Raw genomic sequence first — 21,981 nt, 5'->3', positions numbered from 1 at the left:
ATTTCTAAATATATTTCATTGAGAGCCATATAGTATTTTTTACGTATAATAAATTAAATGTCTTACTTTTAATGCGACTTCGGGTCACGGGACCCGTGACCCGAGAAATTTTATCTTCAAAACGAATTTATGTTTACTTTAAATTGACACAGTATTATTAAACAATATCACAAGTATTTTAAAATCAGTTCCAAACTGATTTTTTTTTTTTCAACTCAAAATTGTCTGGGAGCCATATGCCGTCACCGGAAGAGCCATATATGGCTCGCGAGCCATAGGTTCCCGACCGCTGACCTAAACCGTTCTTAAATACAAGTTAAGAGGGGAGGAGAGAGGGAGGAGCTTATCTGAATGTGGTAGCCAATGAATGGAACGTATTGGGAGGGGGAGTCCTAACCCAGCTATCCTATGGACTCTCTTACTCGTCTGCCCTGAGCGGGGGTTCAGCCAACACTGCTCAGCGACGAGGAGAGAGAGAAACTTTCTTCCAGCCGATCTCTACCCTGGCTCCCTACGACGACCCCGCCTCCGTCACGTGGCCCCCCTTAAGAACCCTTTGGGGGGCTCCTCCCACCAGCTCGGCTCCGCCCATGTTCCCGAAGGTGCTCTCCAAAGCCCCTCACGTCCCCCGTGACTTTACGTCAAGGCCGTTACGTCAAGGTCGTAATTATAATAAATATTGGGGGGGACACATACCCCCCCAATATTTAAATATGCTCAAAATGTCCCCCCCCCCCCCCCAATATATTGCTATAAGATAGATTTCTGTTTCAGATTCTTGGATCTTTTGGTAAAGTCACGTAGAAGGGAAATAATAAAATAATATAAAAATTAAACAAGCAGCCGACCTCAGATGTAGAACAGAGCTGTCGGAAAGACAGCGTCCTAATGCTGAAGAACAGAGTTGTCGGAAAGACAGCGTCCTAATGCTGTCTTTCCGACAGACCAGTTCTTCACCTGAGGACGGCTGCTTGTGTTGTGGCCGAAACGTCGCGAGAATTTTATTATGTTTTATTTTTATTATTTTATTATTTCCCTTCTACGTGACTTTACCGAAACATCCAAGAATATGAATCCCTGCAGTCACGAAAGCTTTAAATCGATATTTCTGTTTATATGATTGTGGTTATGGTTGTACTTTATAAATCCCTAATCTCTGCCATTACATACAATGAAACAAGAAAAGGTAAAAAAGAAAAAACAGAGCAATGGAATACAATACACTATTAGACATTATTGTAAAAAAAAAACGTAAAAAGTCAATCCTATGTGTTAGTGAATTTTTATATTTTAGGGAAGAAATGGCAGGAAATTCGTTTTCAAATTTATATTTTTTCTAGGGGGGGAGGGGGGCCCAGCCCCCCTGAAAGATTTGGTCCCCCCAATGTTGTCTCCATGGCTACGGCCTTGCGTTACGTCATTCTTGAGTGTCAACCCGTTGGCACCTGCCTCTGCTCGCCCCCTCATTGGTTACTCACAATACTCCCCTCCACCAATAACGAATTGGCACGTTCCCGTCACGTGACACGCCTCACTAATTGGCTGCGTCGGGCGGTGGCGGGTTTGACGACACATTTTTATTGACGCGATCTAACCCGACAGCCTCTATTATGAGCACATCTGAGTTATAACGGTCAAAGTGCGGTCCAGTTTCGCCGAATGAGCCACGGTGAGGGCATTGGTGGGTTATCTCCAGTTTACAGTCCATTCCACATTTCAATGACGGGGGCGAGTCGATCCATAGGACAACCTCTGTTGACTTCCCCCACGAAGTGGTGGTAGAGAAGAGTGTAGTACGTTTCTTGAATTGAGCGAGGTTATTGTTGTTGTTGTGAGAGCTGGGGAGGAAAGTGACGATGATGATGATGATGGGAGGAGAGAATTCCACAGAGGAGGAGTGCGAGGGATAAAGCGGAGAGAGAAGTGAGGTGACCTGCGGTGTGGTGAGTGGGTGGGTGAGTGAGTGGGTGAGTGAGTGTTGTTGTGACCTTGCAGTGTAGTGAGTGAGTGGGTGAGTGGGTGGGTGAGTGGGTGGGTGGGTGAGTGTTGTTGTGACCTTGCAGTGTAGTGAGTGAGTGGGTGAGTGGCTGGGTGAGTGGCTGGGTGAGTGGCTGGGTGAGTGGGTGGGTGAGTGTTGGTGTGACCTTGCAGTGTAGTGAGTGAGTGGCTGGGTGAGTGGCTGGGTGAGTGGCTGGGTGAGTGGGTGGGTGAGTGTTGTGACCTTGCAGTGTAGTGAGTGAGTGGGTGAGTGGCTGGGTGAGTGGGTGGGTGAGTGTTGTTGTGACCGTGCAGTGTGGTGAGTGAGTGGCTGGGTGAGTGGCTGGGTGAGTGGGTGTGTGAGTGGCTGGGTGGGTGGGTGAGCGAGTGGGTGAGTGGCTGGGTGAGTGGCTGGGTGGATGGCTGGGTGCGTGGCTGAGTGAGTGGCTGGCTGGGTGAGTGGCTGGGTGAATGGCTGGGTGGGTGGCTGGGTGGATGAGTGGGTGGATGAGTGGCTGGGTGAGTGGCTGGGTGGGTGAGTGTTGTTGTGACCTCCGCTTTGGTGGTGGAACACATTGCCGATGATACGAAACGACATTAAATTCCGCGATAATCGCATCGTCCGTGCAGCAGATTATCGTCGCGTTGTGGCTCGCAGATTGTCACGTTCATCTCCTGACACAATATTCACGTGATGACAGAAGCAAAACAATGTATAGTTGTAAGCAAACGGCAATTGCCATTTAGATGGGCGCTGTTGTTACACGCGTGGACGGCGCGTCGCCTCGTCCGTCCGTTTTTTGCGGCTCGTTTCATAACGGGGCTCGTCGCTTGCTCAGCTGACGAGCGCATCAGCGACGGCGACGCGGATGGGTGAAGTGGCAACCGTCAGAGAAGCCCGTGGCAGCCTCGTGGCAGGCTCCTTGCAAGCTCCTTGCAGGCTCGTGGAAGTCTCGTGGCAGGCTCTTTGCAAGCTCGTGGCAGGCTCCTTGCAATCTCGTGGCAGGCTCTTTGCAAGCTCCTTGCAGGCTAGTGGCAGGCTAGTGGCAGTCTCGTGGCAGGCTCGTGGAAGTCTCGTGGCAGAGTCGTGGAAACCTCGTGGCAAGCTCGTTGCAGGTCCGTGTTGGGTGGTCAGCTGCAGCTGAAAACTTTTTTTTAAGTAAAGCTGCACACAACTGTCAGTCAGTCTGTTTATCTGTCAGTCAATCAGACTGTCTGTCTGTCAGTGAGTATGTATATATATCTCTATATTTCTAGATTTGAAGCTTTCGTGACTGCAATGATTCATATTCTTAGGTTTTTTCGGTAAAGTCACGTAGGTAAAACATCAAAATTAATAAAAAATTAAATAAAATAAAGATCACGACGTTTCGGAGGCAACACAAGTCTCCGTCATCAGGTGGGACCGTCACAGCCAGATTAGCTGCATCAAGTGATGCAGCTAAGTGATGCAGCTAATCTGGCTGTGACGGTCCCACCTGATGACGGAGACTTGTGTTGCCTCCGAAACGTCGTGATCTTTATTTTATTTTATTTTTATTAATTTTGATGTTTTACCTACGTGACTTTACCGAAAAAACCTAAGAATATATTTCTATATGTCAATCGGCCTGTCTGTCTATCAGTCTGTATCTGACAGTCAGTCAGGCTGTCTGTCTGTTTAGTCAGTCTGTTAGTCAGTCTGTCCGTCTGTTAGTCAGTTTGTTAGTCTGTCAGTCTGTCAGTCAGTCTGTTAGTCAGTCTGGCAGTCGGTCAGTCAATCTGTCAGTCTGTCAGTTTGTCAGTCAGTCTGTTAGTCAGTCTGTCAGTCTGTCAGTCAGTCTGTTAATCAGTCTGTTAATCAGTCTGTCAGTCAGTCTGTCAGTCTGTCAGTCTGTTAGTCTGTTAGTCTGTCAGTCTGTCAGTCTGTCAGTCAGTCTGTCAGTCAGTCTGTCAGTCAGTCCGTCTGTCAGTCTGTTAGTCTGTCAGTCTGTCAGTCAGTCTGTTAGTCTGTTAGTCTGTCAGTCTGTCAGTCAGTCTGTTAGTCTGTCAGTCAGTCTGTGTGTCAGTCTGTCAGTCTGTCAGTCTGTCAGTCTGTCAGTCTGTCAGTCTGTCAGTCTGTCAGTCTGTCAGTCTGTCAGTCTGTCAGTCTGTCAGTCTGTCAGTCAGTCTGTCTGTCAGTCTGTCAGTCTGTCAGTCTGTCAGTCAGTCTGTTAGTCTGTCAGTCTGTCAGTCAGTCTGTTAGTCTGTCAGTCAGTCTGTGTGTCAGTCTGTCAGTCTGTCTGTCTGTCAGTCTGTCAGTCTGTCAGTCTGTCAGTCTCAGTCTGTCAGTCTGTCAGTCTGTCAGTCTGTCAGTCTGTCAGTCTGTCAGTCTGTCAGTCAGTCTGTTAGTCTGTCAGTCAGTCTGTCTGTCAGTCTGTCTGTCAGTCTGTTAGTCTGTCAGTCAGTCTGTCAGTCTGTCAGTCAGTCTGTCAGTCTGTTAGTCTGTCAGTCTGTCTGTTAATCAGTCTGTCAGTCTGTCAGTCAGTCAATCAGTCCGTCTGTCAGTCTGTCAGTCAGTCTGTCAGTCTTCATCAACGCCCTGCAATCCACGTGTCCACGCCGTGAGACGGTTCTGAGTGAACGACGCCAATGTTTGAGCCCCTTCCCTGGTGCCCAGAGAGAGAGAGAGAGAAGACCACGGATATAATCTGGGCACGGCCATCGGAGGTGATGAGACCAGAGCTGCTCCTGCGAGGTCGAGGTGCAATCGGCGTGGAGTGTCACCGAATGCCTTGGTGAGGGCGTGGCAGTGGCGAGTGGTGGCGCAGCGGTTAGTCAGTCAATCAGTCTGTCTGACTTGACCCGGTCTTTGAAGAAGTTCAACCTACGTACACGCTCCATCATGGAGGTGTTTTGGGGGAGATCGCGTAGATATAAATGCGTCGTCAGACCCGCCACCACCCAACGCAGCCGATGAGTAAGGTCCGTCACGTGAAACAAAACCTGGCGGATTTGTAACCAATACAGCACACCGGTTGTTGCGTTGAAGACTAAAACCCCCCACAACATTTGCAATTCGTGTATCGTGACGTTTCGTCGGTAAGTACAATAACAGCAACAACAGCAGCCAGCATCATCAGACGGTCTTAAATAGACGGGGGCGTAAATGTGATGTCTTCGCCTGTGAGCCAATCAGTGTGTTTTGTTGTTTTGTTATTTCCTTTGAAGCTATCTACGTGACTTTTACCGAAAGACCCAGAGAATATGAATAGTATGCGTAAACATCACATAGACGAATACATTGTACACTATGTAACACGATTTTTGTTCCTGCGTAGTAAGTGTGATTTTTCCAATTTCTTCAGCCTCGAAAGTATAGAAAATTTATTTTATTCCGCACAAACCTTTGCGTTTGTGGCCAGGACTTTACATGAAGGAATAACACAAATGCACACCACGTTTTCTCATTGAACATTTTTAAAACATCACTGTCCTGTTTTTTTTTTCGATTTAAAGCTTTCGTGACTGCAGGGATTCATCTTCTTGGTTCTTTCGGTAAAGTCACGTAGAAGGGAAGTAATAAAATAATAAAAATAAAACATAATAAAATAATTCTCACGACGTTTCGGCCACAACGCAAGCAGCCGTCCTCAGGTGAAGACCAGGTCTGTCGAGGCGTTGTCGCCGAAACGTCGTGAGAATTATTTTATTATGTTTTGTTTTTATTATTTTATTACTTCCCTTCTACGTGACTATACCGAAAGAACCAAGAAGATGAATCACTGTCCTGGTCACAAAAGCAAAGTTTGTTGGGAATAATAGTAATTTTCAGTACTTTTGAGGCATAAGCAATTAGGAAATAACACTTACTACCCACGAACAAGAAAGTGTTTTAAAGGAGTGGATTATTACCTTTGCTTTTGTGTCCTCGTCACAAAAGCAAAGTTTGTGGGTAATAATAGATATTTTCTGTACTTTTGAGGAATAAGCAATTGGAAAATAACACTTACTACCCACGAAAAAAAATGTCACACTGTGAATTATTATTCATTCGCTTGTTACCCAGGGAAGCCTCGACTCATTCTCAGGATGGTCCTACCGAGTTGTTTTTTAGCAGTAGCGAGGCGCTGCTGCTTCGGTGCAATCCCAAATAGTGAATTTGCAGGTTCATTTTATAGCATCGCGATGCTATGGGGCGCCGCAGTGGCGAGATGTTAACTACCTCGCCTGGTATACAGGAGGTCGTGGGTAGGACCCCGGACCCTGCTGTAAATTTGGAGTTTGCGTCTCTCTCTCATTATCATCATCAGGGTGGCTAGGAGATGTTAACTACCTCGCCTAATATACAGGAGGTCGTGGTTTCGATGCCGGTCCTGACGACGCCTGCTGTATATTTGGAGTTTGCGTCTCTCTCTCTCATCATCATCATCAGGGTGGCTAGGAGATGTTAACTACCTCGCCTGGTATACAGGAGGTCGTGGGTACGATCCCGACCCTGCTGTATATTTGGAGTTTGTGTGTCTCTCATCATCATCATCAGGGTGGCTAGGAGATGTTAACAACCTCGCCTGGTATACAGGAGGTCGTGGGTTCGATCGCGGTCCTGACGACGCCTGCTGCTGTATATTTGGAGGTTGCATGTCTCTCTCTCTCATCATCATCATCAGGGTGGCTTGGAGATGTTAACTACCTTGCCTGGTATACAGGAGGTCGTGGGTACGACCCCCACCCTGATGTATATTTGGAATTTGCGTGTTCTCTTTCTCCCTGCCCTGGCGTGAATTTTTCCTCCAGGCCCCGCGGTTTTACCCTCCGCATATAGAACCAACATCTCGCGTTAAGTGTATTTGTCTCCTGCTATAATAATCCACGTGACGACAAGCCACTTCGCTGAGCTGTCGTTTGTGGCCAGGTCGCTTGTGAAACAGAGCTGCGTAGCTCAGTGGGCCTCGCCTGGCAAAATAAAATAAATGCACGTGGCCAATACTGGCCACATTGTGTGCTTGTGTGTGTGTTTGTTTGTTATTTTTTTTTATATGGGGAAAAAACCAGGGTACCCGGAGTAAACCCATGTAGAACAGGGCGAGAACGTACACACACCCCCACACTCACTCAATCAACAAAGACAAAGATCCCCCGTATAACCTTACAGACTGATTGGGGCAAGTGGTGTTAGTGAGTAGCACCTATGAAAGGCGGCACCTATGAAGGCGAGAAAGGCCTGCTGTACGTTGGAGTTTGCGTGATGGCGAGATGTTAACTGCCTCGCCGGGTATACAGGAGGTCGTGGGTTCGACCCCGACCCTGAAGCCTGCTATGTATTTGGAGTTTGCGTGTCTCTTTGGAGTTTGCGTGTCTCTCTCTCCTCGTGGTCGCATGAATGTGTCTCCTGGTCCTCCGGGTTTGCCCCCCCGCATTCAGAATCCACATCACGCGCTTGAGAATATTTTGGCTGCTTTAAGAAGATCAACATACATACACATACCAAGTGTGCTCGTAACCATCATAGTCTAAAGCACATGGGGATCAGTCAACCCGCCACGTATGTGTGTGTACGTATGTTGAACTTATTTCACACCGTAAGTGGGGAGCGGGGGCGCCAAATTTTAGGGATAAAAATACAAATAAAAACATACAAATAAAAAAATACAACAAAAAAATATGTAAAAAATATACAAATAACAAAAAATGCCAGTAAAAAAGCCGAGGAAAAAAATACGAAAATAAATGCAAGTATAAAAAATTCGAGGAAAAAATTCCAAATAAAAAAATACAAGGAAAAAATGCAAATAACGAAATACAAATAACGAAAATGTAATTGTTTCAATTCCCCGTGCGCATAGAGGGAATATGAATTATAATTAATTTGGCAACATTTCTGAGCATGTATTGGGTTGGACAGGCGTGCGTACGGACGGACGGAGCGAAAAATCATGCCTCTGTTTAAAAAACGAAAAGCTCACAAAAAACATTACACCGAAACGGAGAAGGGCAAAATGTTTCGCGGTTTACCAAAAAACCTCAGCCAAGATGTTGTTGCCCTTGGGGTTTGGGGGTTGGCGGCGCCAATTGCATGGTTTGCATATGGCGCCAGTTGCTGGCAGCTCGTGTAGGGACACCTCTGGTTGTAACGCTCACTCACCCCACACTCACCCCCACACTCACCCCCACGCTCACCCCCACGCTCACCTCTACGCTCACCCCACGCTCACCCCACGCTCACCCCACGCTCGCCCCCACGCTCACCCCCACGCTCGCCCCACGCTCGCCCCACGCTCACCCCACGCTCACCCCACGCTCGCCCCCACGCTCACCCCACGCTCGCCCCCACGCTCACCCCCACACTCACCCCCACGCTCACCCCACGCTCACCCCTACGCTCACCCCACGCTCACCCCACGCTCGCCCCCACGCTCACCCCCACGCTTACCCCCACGCTCATCCCCACGCTCGCCCCCACGCTCGCCCCCACGCTCACCCCCACGCTGACCCCACGCTCAACCTCACGCTCACCCCACGCTCACCCCACGCTCACCCCCACACTCACCCTGCCGCTGCTGCTGCTGCTACTGCTGCTACTGCTGCTGCTGCTACTGCTGCTACTGCTGCTGCTACTGCTGCTACTGCTGCTACTGCTGCTGCTACTGCTGCTACTGCTGCCGCTGCTACTGCTGCTGCCACTTATTCCCTGCACGCGGATTCCCGCTGCGTCAGCAGATTTCCCAAGTCGCGTCTCCGTGTCAAGACTTCATCATTCGCGACGTTCCCACCGGCTGTTCCTCGCTCAGTCCCAATTTTTTTTCCCCGTCCTCCTCCTCCTCCTCTCTCTCTTTTTTTCTCTCTCTCTCAATTCCCACCGTGACCCAGATTCGATTGATTCAATTTGCAAGCGCTTCCTGCGTGTCACGGTGCGTGTGTGCGTGTGTGGTGTCTGTATGTGTGTGGTGTCTGTGTGTGTGTGTGTGGTGTCTGTGTGTGTGTGCTTGTGTGGTGTCTGTGTGTGTGTGCGTGTGTGGTGTCTGTGTGTGTGTGTGTGGTGTCTCTGTGTGTGTGTGTGCGTGTGTGGTGTCTGTGTGTGCGGTGTCTGTGTGTGCGTGTGTGATGTCTATGTGTGTGTGTGCGTGTGTGGTGTCTGTGTGTGCGTGTGTGATGTCTGTATGTGTGTGTGTGTGGTGTCTGTGTGTGTGGTGTCTGTGTGTGCGTGTGTGATGTCTGTGTGTGTTGTGTGCGTGTGTGGTGTCTGTGTGTGTGAGTGTGTATGTGTAGTGTCTGTGTGTGTGGTGTCTGTGTGTGCGTGTGTGATGTCTGTGTGTGTGTGTGTGGTGTCTGTGTGTGTGGTGTCTGTGTGTGTGTGTGCGTGTGTGGTGTATGTGTGTGTGTGAGTGTGTGTGTGTGGTGTCTGTGTGAGTGGTGTTTGTGTGTGTGGTGTCTGTGTGTGTGTGCGTGTGTGGTGTATGTGTGTGTGTGAGTGTGTGTGTGTGGTGTCTGTGTGAGTGGTGTCTGTATGTGCGTGTGTGATGTCTATGTGTGTGTGTGGTGTCTGTGTGTGCGTGTGTGATGTCTGTGTGTGTGTGTGCGTGTGTGGTGTCTGTGTGTGTGAGTGTGTATGTGTAGTGTCTGTGTGTGTGGTGTCTGTGTGTGCGTGTGTGATGTCTGTGTGTGTGTGTGTGGTGTCTGTGTGTGTGGTGTCTGTGTGTGTGTGTGCGTGTGTGGTGTATGTGTGTGTGTGAGTGTGTGGGTGGTCAGCACCACGCCCGACAAAGGCGGTCGGGCGTGGTGCTGGCCACCCACCCCCTCGTGTACCGTTCCGGCCTTCATAGGTGCTCGCTAACAGCACTTGCCCCTACAGTCTGTAGGCTATACGGGGGATCTTTGTCTTGTGTGTGTGTGGTGTCTGTGTGAGTGGTGTCTGTGTGTGTGTGTGCGGTGGAAGGTGGGGAGCGGTAGTGCCACGGTTAGCGCTACGCTGCGCTACGAACCCGGCGAACCGAGTTCGATTCCCACTCACGGCCAACACCCAGCGACGAATATCTGAACCGGTCCCTCGGCCTCCCGTAGGTCGACTCAGCCTCAAATGAGTACCTGGTGCGGTGTGTAAACATCGCCACTGGGGAGACAAAGGCGGTCGGGCGTGATACTGTCCACGCGCTCCCTCGTGTGCCGTGCCGGCCTTCATAGGTGCTGCTCGCTAACAGCACTTGCCCCTACATTCTGTTGAGGCTATACGGGGGGTCTTTGTTTGGTGGGGGGAGAGTGGTGGCGCAGCCTCATCATCAGAGAGCTCCTCCGGCAGGCAAGGCTGCGTTGGCTGGGTCATGTAGCCCGCATGCCCAGCCACCGCATGCCCCAACAGCTTTTGTTTGTAGGGGTGGAGGGGGCTAAACGGGTGCGGCATTGGCTCGAGAAGAGGTTGGCTGATGCAGTCCAAGATGATGTGGAGCTGAGTGGACTTGCCGATGACTGGTACCAGCGGTGTCGAGATGGGCCTCTGTGGAGCGAGGCTCGTGAAGGACGCTGCTACCGGGCAGTTGGAGGCAGTCGCCCTCCTATGGAGGGCAGAGGAGCGACGCTCACAACAACGAGCGTAGTTCCTGGGTGGATAAAACGCGGCGAGTTGCTACATTCGAGGGAAGCAACGCGTGGTGCATCTGGCGGTCATCTCGCTCGGTCAAACCCATGGCACCCGCAGGGTCTGTACCGTGACCTCCTGCTAGCAGCGACCTTGCAACATTTCGATGTAAAGCTTTCGTGACTGCAGGGATTCATCTTCTTGGTTCTTTCGGTAACGTCACGTAGAAATAAATTAATAAAAAAATAAAAATAAAACATAATAAAATAAGTCTCACGACGTTTCGGCCACAACGCAAGTAGCCGTCTTCAGGTGAAGAACAGGTCTGTCAAGGATTCTGTCTCTTGACAGACCTGTTCTTCAAGGATTCTGTCTCTTGACAGACCTGTTCTTCTGAAGACGGCTACTTGCGTTGTGGCCGAAACGTCGTGAGAATTATTTTATTATGTTTTATTTTTATTTTTTAATTAATTTCTTTCTACGTGACTTTGCCGAAAGAACCAAGAAGATGGACCTTGCAACACTTCACGAGGTCTCGGAGTGCACCTGGCACGGGTGGGGGGAGGGGGGTTTGCTTCGGTTGCCCCGAGGTTCCGATGCCGCGTGCGGCTCTTCAAGGACTGATTCGTGATGCCCCCATCTTCGTGCTCTTGAAATAATGAGGGGGTTGTATTTTGTTCCCAATTCGAAATAGAACGTAGCTCCTCTTGTTGTTCATATTCCTTGGGTCGGTCGGCGAAGTCACGTGGATAGGTTCAAAGAAAATAACAAAAAATAATCAAAAATAACCAAAAAAAACTACTGCGTTTCGATCGCAACACAAGCGGTCGTCATGCGCTTGTGTTGCGATCGAAACGTCGAAGTCTATTTTTATTTTTTGTTATTTCTTTGAACCTATCCACGTGACTTTACCGAAAGATCCAAAGAATATGAATTCCTGCAGTCACGAAAGCGTTAAGTCAAGATACAGCACGACCCCGTGACCTAGCACCACCACGTGACCTTGCACGACCACGTGACCTTGCACCACCACGTGACCTAGCACGACCCCTGACCTTGCACGACCCCGTGACCTAGCACGACCCTGTGACCTTGCACGACCCCGTGACCTAGCACGACCCTGTGACCTCGCACGACCCCGTGACCTTGCACCACCACGTGACCTAGCACGACCCCGTGACCTTGCACCACCACGTGACCTAGCACGACCCCGTGACCTTGCACAACCCCGTGACTTTGCACAACCCCGTGACCTTGCACGACCCCTGTCCTAGCACGACCCCGTGACCTTGCACGACCCCGTGACCTAGCACGACCCCGTGATCTAGCACGACCCCGTGACCTAGCACGACCCCGTGACCTTGCACGACCCCTGACCTATTACGACCCCTGACCTTGCACGACCCCGTGACCTCGCACGACCCCTGACCTATCACGACCCCTGACCTTGCACGACCCCGTGACCTCGCACGACCCCTGACCTAGCATGGACACAAGCGCCGTGGTGACGTCGCTGCCACATAAGACGAACGGCGGTTGTGGTTGTTGTTGTGTCTGTGCATCTGTCTGCGTGCGTCTCTGCGTGTGCATAAAACAAATACAAAGCGGTGCTGGTGGTGCACTACTGACCTGCCCACCTGGGTTCGATTCCCCAGCCATGGCTGACAACAGTGGCGAGTGATTCCTGAACCTCTCCTGGAGACCCCCCCCCCGACCCCCCGCTCTGTGTCTCACCCACACCAACCCCGCAACTCGCCTCGATAACGCCCTCGCAGATGCCGGTGGGGTAAAGTGCGGGTAGGGCCCCACCGCTCTTCCGACACTCGTGCTCAACGTTGGAAGAGTAGGCCAAAACCACGGCTTCGGCGCTTGCGACGCGCTGCAGTTAAGAGGCGGCGGGGCTGCGCGTGTCTCGGTCATCGGATAGCTCCAACTGCGGCCCGCAGAGCGCGCGTTGATTGCACGCGTGTCCCGTATTGGCACGCACATACAGACACCAAATGAATAGCAAATACGACTAAGCCTGGCTTTTGTGGGCTAGTAGAGGGAGCATTTTGTTTATTCTGCGGATAACGAGCGCGGCCAAGGCCCTCTGAAAACAAATACAACTATATTATTATTAAAATTGTAAAATATAGATATGTTTTATATATATAACGATGGGACAGCTACGGTGAGATCAGCGTGGGGAAGGGCGATAAGATGGAATATTTACAGTTGGCAAACAGTTGGGAGGAGATAGCGGCTGAGGGATGGACGTCCCCGCGAGGGAGATGGAGCGACGGACTCGACTCTGGTGAGAATCGCCTCGTCGTAAGAGATGGAGGCTACGTGAAGAGGCCTTCATCCAGCAGTGGATTATCCATGGCTGCTGCTGTTGTTGTTTCTTACGACGATGATGATGATACATCCCGCACCTCCGATTAGCACGGCTGGCTACGTTCGGTGCGAAATAAGTTCTACGTACATACATGAACACATTATCAATCGCATGATTTCGCTTGTTGACCCAGGGAAGCCTCACTGAGTCTCGTGACTCGTTCTCAGGAGGGTCTTGCCGAGTTGTTTTTGCGGGAGAAGGGTGCTGATGTCGCTGCTGTTGCTGCTGAGGTGTAATCCCAATTGAGTAATTTTTAAGCTGTTGGTTTTTTATAGCATTGGAATATTATTGGGGCACTGCAGTGGCGAGATGGTAACTACCTCGCCTGGTATACAGGAGGTCGTGGGTTCGATCCCGGTCCTGACGACGCCTGCTGTATATTTGGAGTTTGCGTCTCTCTCTCATCATCATCATCATGAGGGTGGCTAGGAGATGTTAACTACCTCGCCTAGTATACAGGAGGTCGTGGGTTCGATCCTGACCCTGACGACGCCTGCTGTATATTTGGAGCTTGCGTCTCTCTCTCGTTATCATCATCAGGGTGGCTAGGAGATGTTAACTACCTCGCCTGGTATACAGGAGGTCGTGGGTTCGATCCTGACCCTGACGACGCCTGCTGTATATTTGGAGCTTGCGTCTCTCTCTCGTTATCATCATCAGGGTGGCTAGGAGATGTTAACTACCTCGCCTGGTATACAGAAGGTCGTGAGTTCGATCCCGATCCTGACGACGCCTGCTGTATATTTGGAGTTTGCGTCTCTCTCTCGTTATCATCATCAGAGTGGCTAGGAGATGTTAACTACCTCGCCTGGTATACAGGAGGTCGTGGGTTCGATCCCGACCCTGCTGTATATTAGGAGTTTTGCATGTTTTCTCTTTCCCTACCGTGGTCGCGTGGATTTTTCTCCGGGTCTACCGGTTTTTCCCTCCGCATATAGAATCAACATCTCGCGTTAAGTGTATTTGTCTCCTGCTAAACATTTCCACGTGACGACAAGCCACTTCGCTGAGCTGTCGTTTGTGGCCAGGTCGCTTCTGAAACAGAACTACGTAGCTCAGTGGGCCTCGCCTGGCAAAATAAAATAAATACACGTGGCCAATACTGGTCATATTCTTAGGTTTTTTTCGGTTAAGTCACGTAGGTAAAAAAAAAATTCATAAAAGTTAAATAAAAATAAAATAAAAATCACGACGTTTCGGAGGCAACACAAGCTTCCGTCTTCAGGTGGAACCGTCACAGCACGATTGCTGCATCAAGTGAGAGAAATTCCAAGAAAACAGTCCTTGTATATATACTGGTTGAGGGTGGGAGGAGCCAAGGCAGACACCTGGATATTATTGTTGTGAGGTTCGGTGCGGCTGAAGAATCAATACTGGTCACATTGTGTGTTTGTTTGTGTGTTTGTTTGTTTGTTTTTAGCAATGGGGAAAAAGCAGGGTACCCGGAGTAAACCCATGTAGAACAGTGGAGAACGTACACACACCCCACACTCACTCAATCAACAGAGACAAACACCCCCCCGTATAGCCTTAACAGACTGGTTAGGACAAGTGGTGTTAGCGAGTAGCACCTATGAAAGGCGGTACCTTCGAAGGCCGGAGAGGCTATACGGGGGATCTTTGTCTTTTGTTCACTATAAGCAACGTCGGGAGGAGATGTGCAGCGGGTAGGACCCCCAACGACCTGCGTTCGATTCCCGCTCACGGCTAAAATCAGCGTCGGCGAATAGCTGAGCCTGGGCCTCCCCTAGGTCAATGCAACGTCCATCTGCCAACTCAAAGCGAGTGATGGATTTTGGGCTCATCTCTGCCGGCGGTGGTGGACGGAATTCCACATTATCATGGCGGTGGGCAAGTCAGTCACGCCTCTGGTAGAGCACGTGGCAGCGCGACAGGCGGATTGACGAGAATATACCTACAGGGTAAATATATTGTGGTGAGATATTGTTGATGTTACATCGTGTTTTTATTGATATATTTACACGTTTACCTCCAGGTGAATCAGCGGTTGTGAGAGCGAGCGGGTCCCAATGAAATCTAAATGTGAAGCGTTGAAATCCTGATTGGTGGCGGTTGACTCAGCCCATCATCCCTTCTTCGGGGGGGAGGTAGGGTGGTCGATAAAGCGTCTACCAATCACGTGCGCAGCGACCCCGTCACACTTCACGTGGGGTCGGCAAACCTCTTTTGTGACGTTCAACACCGCCCCGCCCCCACCACCAGCCCCCGAATGACATCATTCGCGTCACGCACGTGACCCAGGAGACGCGTCACCAACCGTCAACCGCGTCGGCCTCCATTTTGCTCCGTGGCGGCCGTCGATTTGCGGGGCCCCCCAAAAGTCGTGGCCAGCACGCGTTAAGGGGCCGACCATAAATGACGTCACGCACCTAGGGGGTGGGGGGGTGGTCAGATATTTGTTACGATGTGTGACGAGGGGGGGGGGTGTTGTTGAGAAATGTGACGTCACATCAAAATGCACAACTTTAAATAAATATAGACAACACGTTCTACTTAATTAAATAGACGTTTAATAAATGTTTTCTCCTGCAACATCAGAGTGCAGCGCCACATTAAATACGCACTGCAATGTCAATAGTTTAGAGCGATTTGAAGCATTTTTTTTTGGGGGGGGGGAGCTTGTGACGTCATATTTGAGGGGGGGGGGGTCTGACTTTTTGTGACGCCGTCTGACGACCGGGGGGGGGGGTCAAAAATTGCCTAAAATCGCGTGACGTCATTTACGGACAGCCCCCCAACCACAGAAAACCTCGAATCCTCCAATGGTGGAACTTCTCTCTCTGTACGCAACCCCACACCACAACGCCGGTTTAACCGTGCCCGTGCTGTTGTCTGCCTCTTGTCCTTTGCCTTCTGTGACCCCCACCCCACCCCACCCACACAACGTGGCCGGCGCAAAGACGCAAATGGAGCGGCTAAGGAAGGTGGAGCGCATCTGCCGAATGCTGAAAAAGGTCTGCTGGTCATGCGTCACACACGCGCGCACGCACGCACTCCCACACGCGCGCTCGCCTCCGAGCCGCGTCGACCCCGTGACATCTCTCCCCCCCACCTACCTACCTGCCCCCCACCCCGCTAAGATGATGATATAATCTCCTGCGATCTCTGCGTTAGCAGGCGCACTGTCACCCTACACCGCACACCTCACACCGTGTCGTGTGAAGCAATGGGTTGAAGGTGACGTTTTATCAGCTGGTCGGTGTGGGGTGTGTTAGTGTGTGTGTTAGTGTGTTAGTGTGTGTGTTGGTGTGGTTTGTGTGTAGGTGGTGTGTGTGTGTGTGTATGTTAGTGTGTGTGTTAGTGTTGTGTGTGTGTTAGTGTGTGTTAGTGCGTGTGTTAGTTTTGTGTGTGTGTGTGTTAGTGTGTTTTAGTGCGTGTGTTAGTGTGTGTGTGTTAGTGTGCGTGTGTTAGTGTGTGTGTTAGTGGTGTGTGTGTGTTAGTGTGTGGTGTGTGTTAGTGTGGTGTGTGTGTTAGTGTGTGTTAGTGTGTGTGTGTGGAGAGAGTGGATAGTTTCCCATACCTGGGCAGTGTGCTTATGACCGGCTCCAGTTTAACAGCAGAGGTCTCACTCCGAATCAGTCGAGCGGCAATATATTTTCGTCGGTTGCGTAACGCTGTGTGGAAGCTACCTGGTCTGTCGCTCCGCACGAAGCTTCAGGTCTTCTCGGCCACAGTCATTCCCTCCCTTCTCTACGCTTGCGAAACGTGGACCCCCTAATGGAGCATCTTCGCCGGTTGGAAACATTTAGGCTGGCCTGCCTACGATCCATCCTGGGTTTAATCAGGCTGGATTGTGTGAGGAGCTCACAAATCCTTGAAAGATCTGGGCAAAGTCCCATCGGAGAGCTCCTCCGGCAGGCAAGGCTGCATTGGCTGGGTAATGTAGCCCGCATGCCCAGCCACCGCATGCCTAAACAGCTTTTGTTCGGCCGGATCGAGGGGGCTAAACCGGCGCGGCACGGGCTAGAGAAGAGATGGAGTGATGTGGTACAGGAGGACGTGGAGCTGAGTGGACTTGCCGATGACTGGTACCAGCGGTGTCAAAATCGGCCTCTGTGGAGGAGGCTCGTGAAGGACGCTACCGGGCAGTTGGAGGCAGTCGCCCTCCAACAACAACGGAGGGCGGAGGAGCGACGCTCACAACAACGAGCAGAGCACCGGGTGGCTAAAGCACAGCAAGTTGGTACAGTAGGGGGCACAGGTGGTGCATCAGCCAGTCGTCTCGGTCATCTCGGTCAGTCGACACGTGGCACCTGCTGGGTCTGCCCCGTGACCTCCTGCCAGCGGGCGTTCGACACTTCACGTGGCCTAAAGGTGCACATGGCCTGGCACAAGCGTCGTGGTGATGTCACCGCCACTTAGTGGCGAATGGCGGTTGTTGTTGTGTTAGTGTGGTGTGTGTATTAATGTGTGTGTTAGTGTGGTGTGTTAGTGTGGTGTGTGTTAGTGTGTGTGTTAGTGTGGTGTGTGTGTTAGTGTGTGTGTTAGTGTGGTGTGTTAGTGTGGTGTGTGTGTTAGTGTGTGTGTTAGTGCGGTGTGTGTGTTAGTGTAGTGTGTGTGTTAGTATGTGTGTGTATTAGTGTGGTGTGTTAGTGTGGCGTGTGTTAGTTTGTGTGTTAGTGTGGTGTGTGTGTTAGTGTGTGGGTTAGTGTTGTGTGTGTGTTAGTGTAGTGTGTGTGTTAGTATGTGTGTGTATTAGTGTGTGTCAGTGTGGTGTGTTTATTAGTGTGTGTGTTAGTGTGGTGTGTGTTAGTGTGGTGTGTGTATTAGTGTGTGTATTAGTGTGGTGTGTGTATTAGTGTGTGTGTTAGTGTGGTGTGTGTTAGTGTGGTGTGTGTGTTAATGTGGTGTGTTAGTGTGGTGTGTGTTAGTGTGGTGTGTGCTAGTGTGTGTGTGTTACTGTGGTGTGTGTTAGTGTGGTGTGAGCTAGTGTGTGTGTTACTGTGGTGTGTGTTAGTGTGGTGTGTGTTAGTGTGTGTGTGTTAGTGTGGTGTGTGTGTTAATGTGTGTGTTAGTGTTGTGTGTGTGTTAGTGTGGTGTATGTTAGTGTGTGTGTTAGTGTTGTGTGTGTGTTAGTGTGGTGTATGTTAGTGTTGTGTGTGTGTTAGTGTGGTGTATGTTAGTGTTGTGTGTGTGTTAGTGTGGTGTATGTTAGTGTTGTGTGTGTGTCACAGTGCTAGTGTTGTGTGTGTGTTAGTGTTGTGTGTGTGTTAGTGTGGTGTATGTTAGTGTGTGTGTTAGTGTTGTGTGTGTGTTAGTGTGGTGTATGTTAGTGTGTATGTTAGTGTTGTGTGTGTGTTAGTGTGGTGTATGTTAGTGTTGTGTGGTGTGTTAGTGTTGTGTGTGTGTTAGTGTTGTGTGTGTGTTAGTGTGGTGTATGTTAGTGTGTATGTTAGTGTTGTGTGTGTGTTAGTGTGGTGTATGTTAGTGTTGTGTGTGTGTCACAGTGCTAGTGTTGTGTGTGTGTTAGTGTTGTGTGTGTGTTAGTGTGGTGTATGTTAGTGTGTATGTTAGTGTTGTGTGTGTGTTAGTGTGGTGTATGTTAGTGTTGTGTGTGTGTCACAGTGCTAGTGTTGTGTGTGTGTTAGTGTTGTGTGTGTGTTAGTGTGGTGTATGTTAGTGTGTATGTTAGTATTGTGTGTGTGTTAGTGTGGTGTATGTTAGTGTTGTGTGTGTGTTAGTGTGTGTGTTAGTGTTGTGTGTGTGTTAGTGTGTGTGTTAGTGTGGTGTATGTTAGTGTGTGTGTTAGTGTTGTGTGTGTGTTAGTGTGGTGTATGTTAGTGTTGTGTGTGTGTTAGTGTGGTGTATGTTAGTGTTGTGTGTGTGTTAGTGTGTGTGTTAGTGTTGTGTGTGTGTTAGTGTGTGTGTTAGTGTGGTGTATGTTAGTGTGTGTGTTAGTGTTGTGTGTGTGTTAGTGTGGTGTATGTTAGTGTTGTGTGTGTGTTAGTGTGGTGTATGTTAGTGTTGTGTGTGTGTTAGTGTGGTGTATGTTAGTGTTGTGTGTGTGTTAGTGTCGTCTCTCTTTGCGTCCTGCGCCACGAACCCGGCAACTCCGAGTTGGATTCCTCCTCGTGAGATTGTTGACTACCTCGCACCTCCGATTAACACGGCTGGCTACGTACGGCACGAAAGAAGTTCAACAGAAATACATAAATAAAGGGAGTTGGTGGGTTCGATCCCGACATTGACGCCTGTATATTTGGAGTTTGCGTGTCTCTCTCCCCATGGTCGCGTGGGTGTTTCTCCTGCTCCTCCTGTTCTACCCTCCACATTTAGAATCAACATCACGCGTTTAGAGCATTTTGGCTACGATAATTTTACGCGTGATAAGCCACTTCGTTGAGCTATCATTTGTGGTGGCCAGGTCGCTTCTGAAAACAATATCTAGATAGCTCAGTGGGGCCTTACCTGATTAAAAAAATAGCACGGTGAGAAAAAACACGTGAATGCACTCATGGCTACTTGAATATCGAATAAGCGAGTGGCTGAACATCGGAAAGCGATCAAGCCCCCGATATTTGAGGCGACGTTACGACGCAGCTGTAATGGTGATGGAAACTGCTGCAAGACATCTAAAGGCCCCACTGAGTCTATAGTTTGGTATTTCCTGAGTCACTCCCCCCCCCCACACCCCCGTGATTAGCATTTAAATTGACCCCACATCAGAATTTGCTCCAACAGACTCGACAATCACCCAGCCCTGGAGCTCAGAATTGCAGACCGGTCGTCATTTCCCACTTACCCAACTGTGGCTTTGAGCCACAAGTGATTTGGTTTTATTTTGAGTCAAGGAGGGTGCAGAGGCAACGACTACAATTTCACATTCGGGGTTGGTCAAGCGTAGCAGATAACAGTCAGCAGCAGCAGCAACAGCCGTAGCAGAGTAGTTTTATCACTGCTGTGATGTCTTCTTCGTATTTGTGCATCGGAGCCATTGCGTCGTTACCCATTGTAGGTCTCTGTTCTGGTTGATCTACAGTCGCACGCTACTTCTGGAGAGTTTTTTTTATTTATTCCCCATTCGAGCATCAGGTATCCGCATCTGCTCTCGTGATTTTAACGGATTTGGTTTCGGGGTGGACCGCGAGCTTCGTGGAAGATCAAACCCCAGGGATTTTCTACGTTGGGTCTTTCACAAATATTTTATTCTTAGGTTTTTTTTGTAAAGTCACGTAGGTAAAAAATTTAAATTAAAAAAATGAAATAAAAATAGAATAAAAATCACGACGTTTCGAAGGCAACACAAGCTTCCGTCTTCAGGTAGAACCGTCACAGCAACGACTGCTGCATCAAGTAAGAGAAATTCCAAGAAAACAGTTTTTGTATATATACTGGTTGAGGGTGGGAGGAGCCATTGTGAGGTTCGGTGCGGCTGAAGCATGCTGCAAGGAATGAGCCTTTGTTGTGTAGACTGTTTGAAATGGGAGGTTCCAAATGTGATGGGCTGTAGGAGAAAGGTGTGATGTGTCTGTGATGGACTCGGGGGGATGGTGTGATCTCCATGTGATGGAGGGAGATGGTGTGATCTCCACGTGATGGAGGGGGATGGTGTGATCTCCATGTGATGGACTGGAGGGAGATGGTGTGATCTCCACGTGATGGTCTAGAGGGAGATGGTGTGATCTACATGTGATGGTCTGGAGGGAGATGGTGTGATCTCCACGTGATGGTCTGGAGGGAGATGGTGTGATCTCCATGTGATGGAGGGAGATGGTGTGATCTCCACGTGATGGTCTGGATGGAGATGGTGTGATCTACATGTGATGGAGGGAGATGGTGTGATCTCCACGTGATGGTCTGGAGGGAGATGGTGTGATCTCCATGTGATGGAGGGAGATGGTGTGATCTCCATGTGATGTAATGGAGGGAGATAGTGTGATCTCCACGTGATGGACTAGAGGGAGATGGTGTGATCTCCATGTGATGGAGGGAGATGGTGTGATCTCCATGTGATGGAGTGGAGGGAGATGGTGTGATCTCCATGTGATGGAGGGAGATGGTGTGATCTCCATGTGATGGTCTGGGGGGAGATGGTGTGATCTCCATGTGATGGTCTGGGGGAGATGGTGTGATCTCCATGTGATGGACTGGAGGGAGATGGTGTGATCTCCATGTGATGGAGTGGGGGAGATGGTGTGATCTACATGTGATGGTCTGGAGGGAGATCGTGTGATCTACATGTGATTGTCTGGAGGGAGATGGTGTGATCTCCATGTGATGGACTGGAGGGAGATGGTGTGATCTCCATGTGATGGACTGGAGGGAGATGGTGTGATCTACATGTGATGGTCTGGAGGGAGATGGTGTGATCTCCATGTGATGGAGGGAGATGGTGTGATCTCCATGTGATGGACTGGAGGGAGATGGTGTGATCTCCATGTGATGGTCTGGAGGGAGATGGTGTGATCTCCATGTGATGGAGGGAGATGGTGTGATCTCCATGTGATGGACTGGAGGGAGATGGTGTGATCTACATGTGATGGACTGGAGGGAGATGGTGTGATCTACATGTGATGGTCTGGAGGGAGATGGTGTGATCTCCATGTGATGGAGGGAGATGGTGTGATCTCCATGTGATGGACTGGAGGGAGATGGTGTGATCTACATGTGATGGTCTGGAGGGAGATGGTGTGATCTCTATGTGATGGACTGGGGGAGATGGTGTGATCTACATATGATGGAGGGAGATGGTGTGATCTCCACGTGATGGACTGGAGGGAGATGGTGTGATCTCCATGTGATGGTCTGGAGGGAGATGGTGTGATCTCCATGTGATGGACTGGAGGGAGATGGTGTGATCTACATGTGATGGTCTGGAGGGAGATGGTGTGATCTCTATGTGATGGACTGGGGGAGATGGTGTGATCTACATGTGATGGTCTGGAGGGAGATGGTGTGATCTCCATGTGATGGACTGGAGGGAGATGGTGTGATCTCTATGTGATGGACTGGGGGAGATGGTGTGATCTCTATGTGATGGTCTGGAGGCAGATGGTGTGATCTCCATGTGATGGACTGAGGGAGATGGTGTGATCTACATGTGATGGTCTGGATGGAGATGGTGTGATCTCCA

General features: G+C 49.9%; 1 protein-coding gene across 1 annotated transcript in view; it reads left to right on the top strand.

Moving 5' to 3' along the window:
• The window catches only part of LOC133356362 (protein cornichon homolog 2-like), a 50,092-nt gene that overhangs the window by 7,940 nt on the left and 20,171 nt on the right, over nucleotides 1-21,981 (top strand). The window contains exon 2 of the mRNA XM_061573841.1: nucleotides 15,809-15,862. Coding sequence (XP_061429825.1) covers nucleotides 15,815-15,862 — 48 coding nt within the window. The 5' untranslated portion in view covers nucleotides 15,809-15,814. The remainder of the gene's footprint in view (nucleotides 1-15,808; nucleotides 15,863-21,981) is intronic.

This window comes from Lethenteron reissneri, chromosome 53 (assembly GCF_015708825.2).
Source record: "Lethenteron reissneri isolate LAM-NWPU_2019-01 chromosome 53, ASM1570882v1, whole genome shotgun sequence".
NCBI lineage: Eukaryota > Metazoa > Chordata > Hyperoartia > Petromyzontiformes > Petromyzontidae > Lethenteron > Lethenteron reissneri.
The sequence above is the reverse complement of the archived record's forward strand: the minus strand, read 5'-3'. Positions and strand labels throughout refer to the sequence as shown.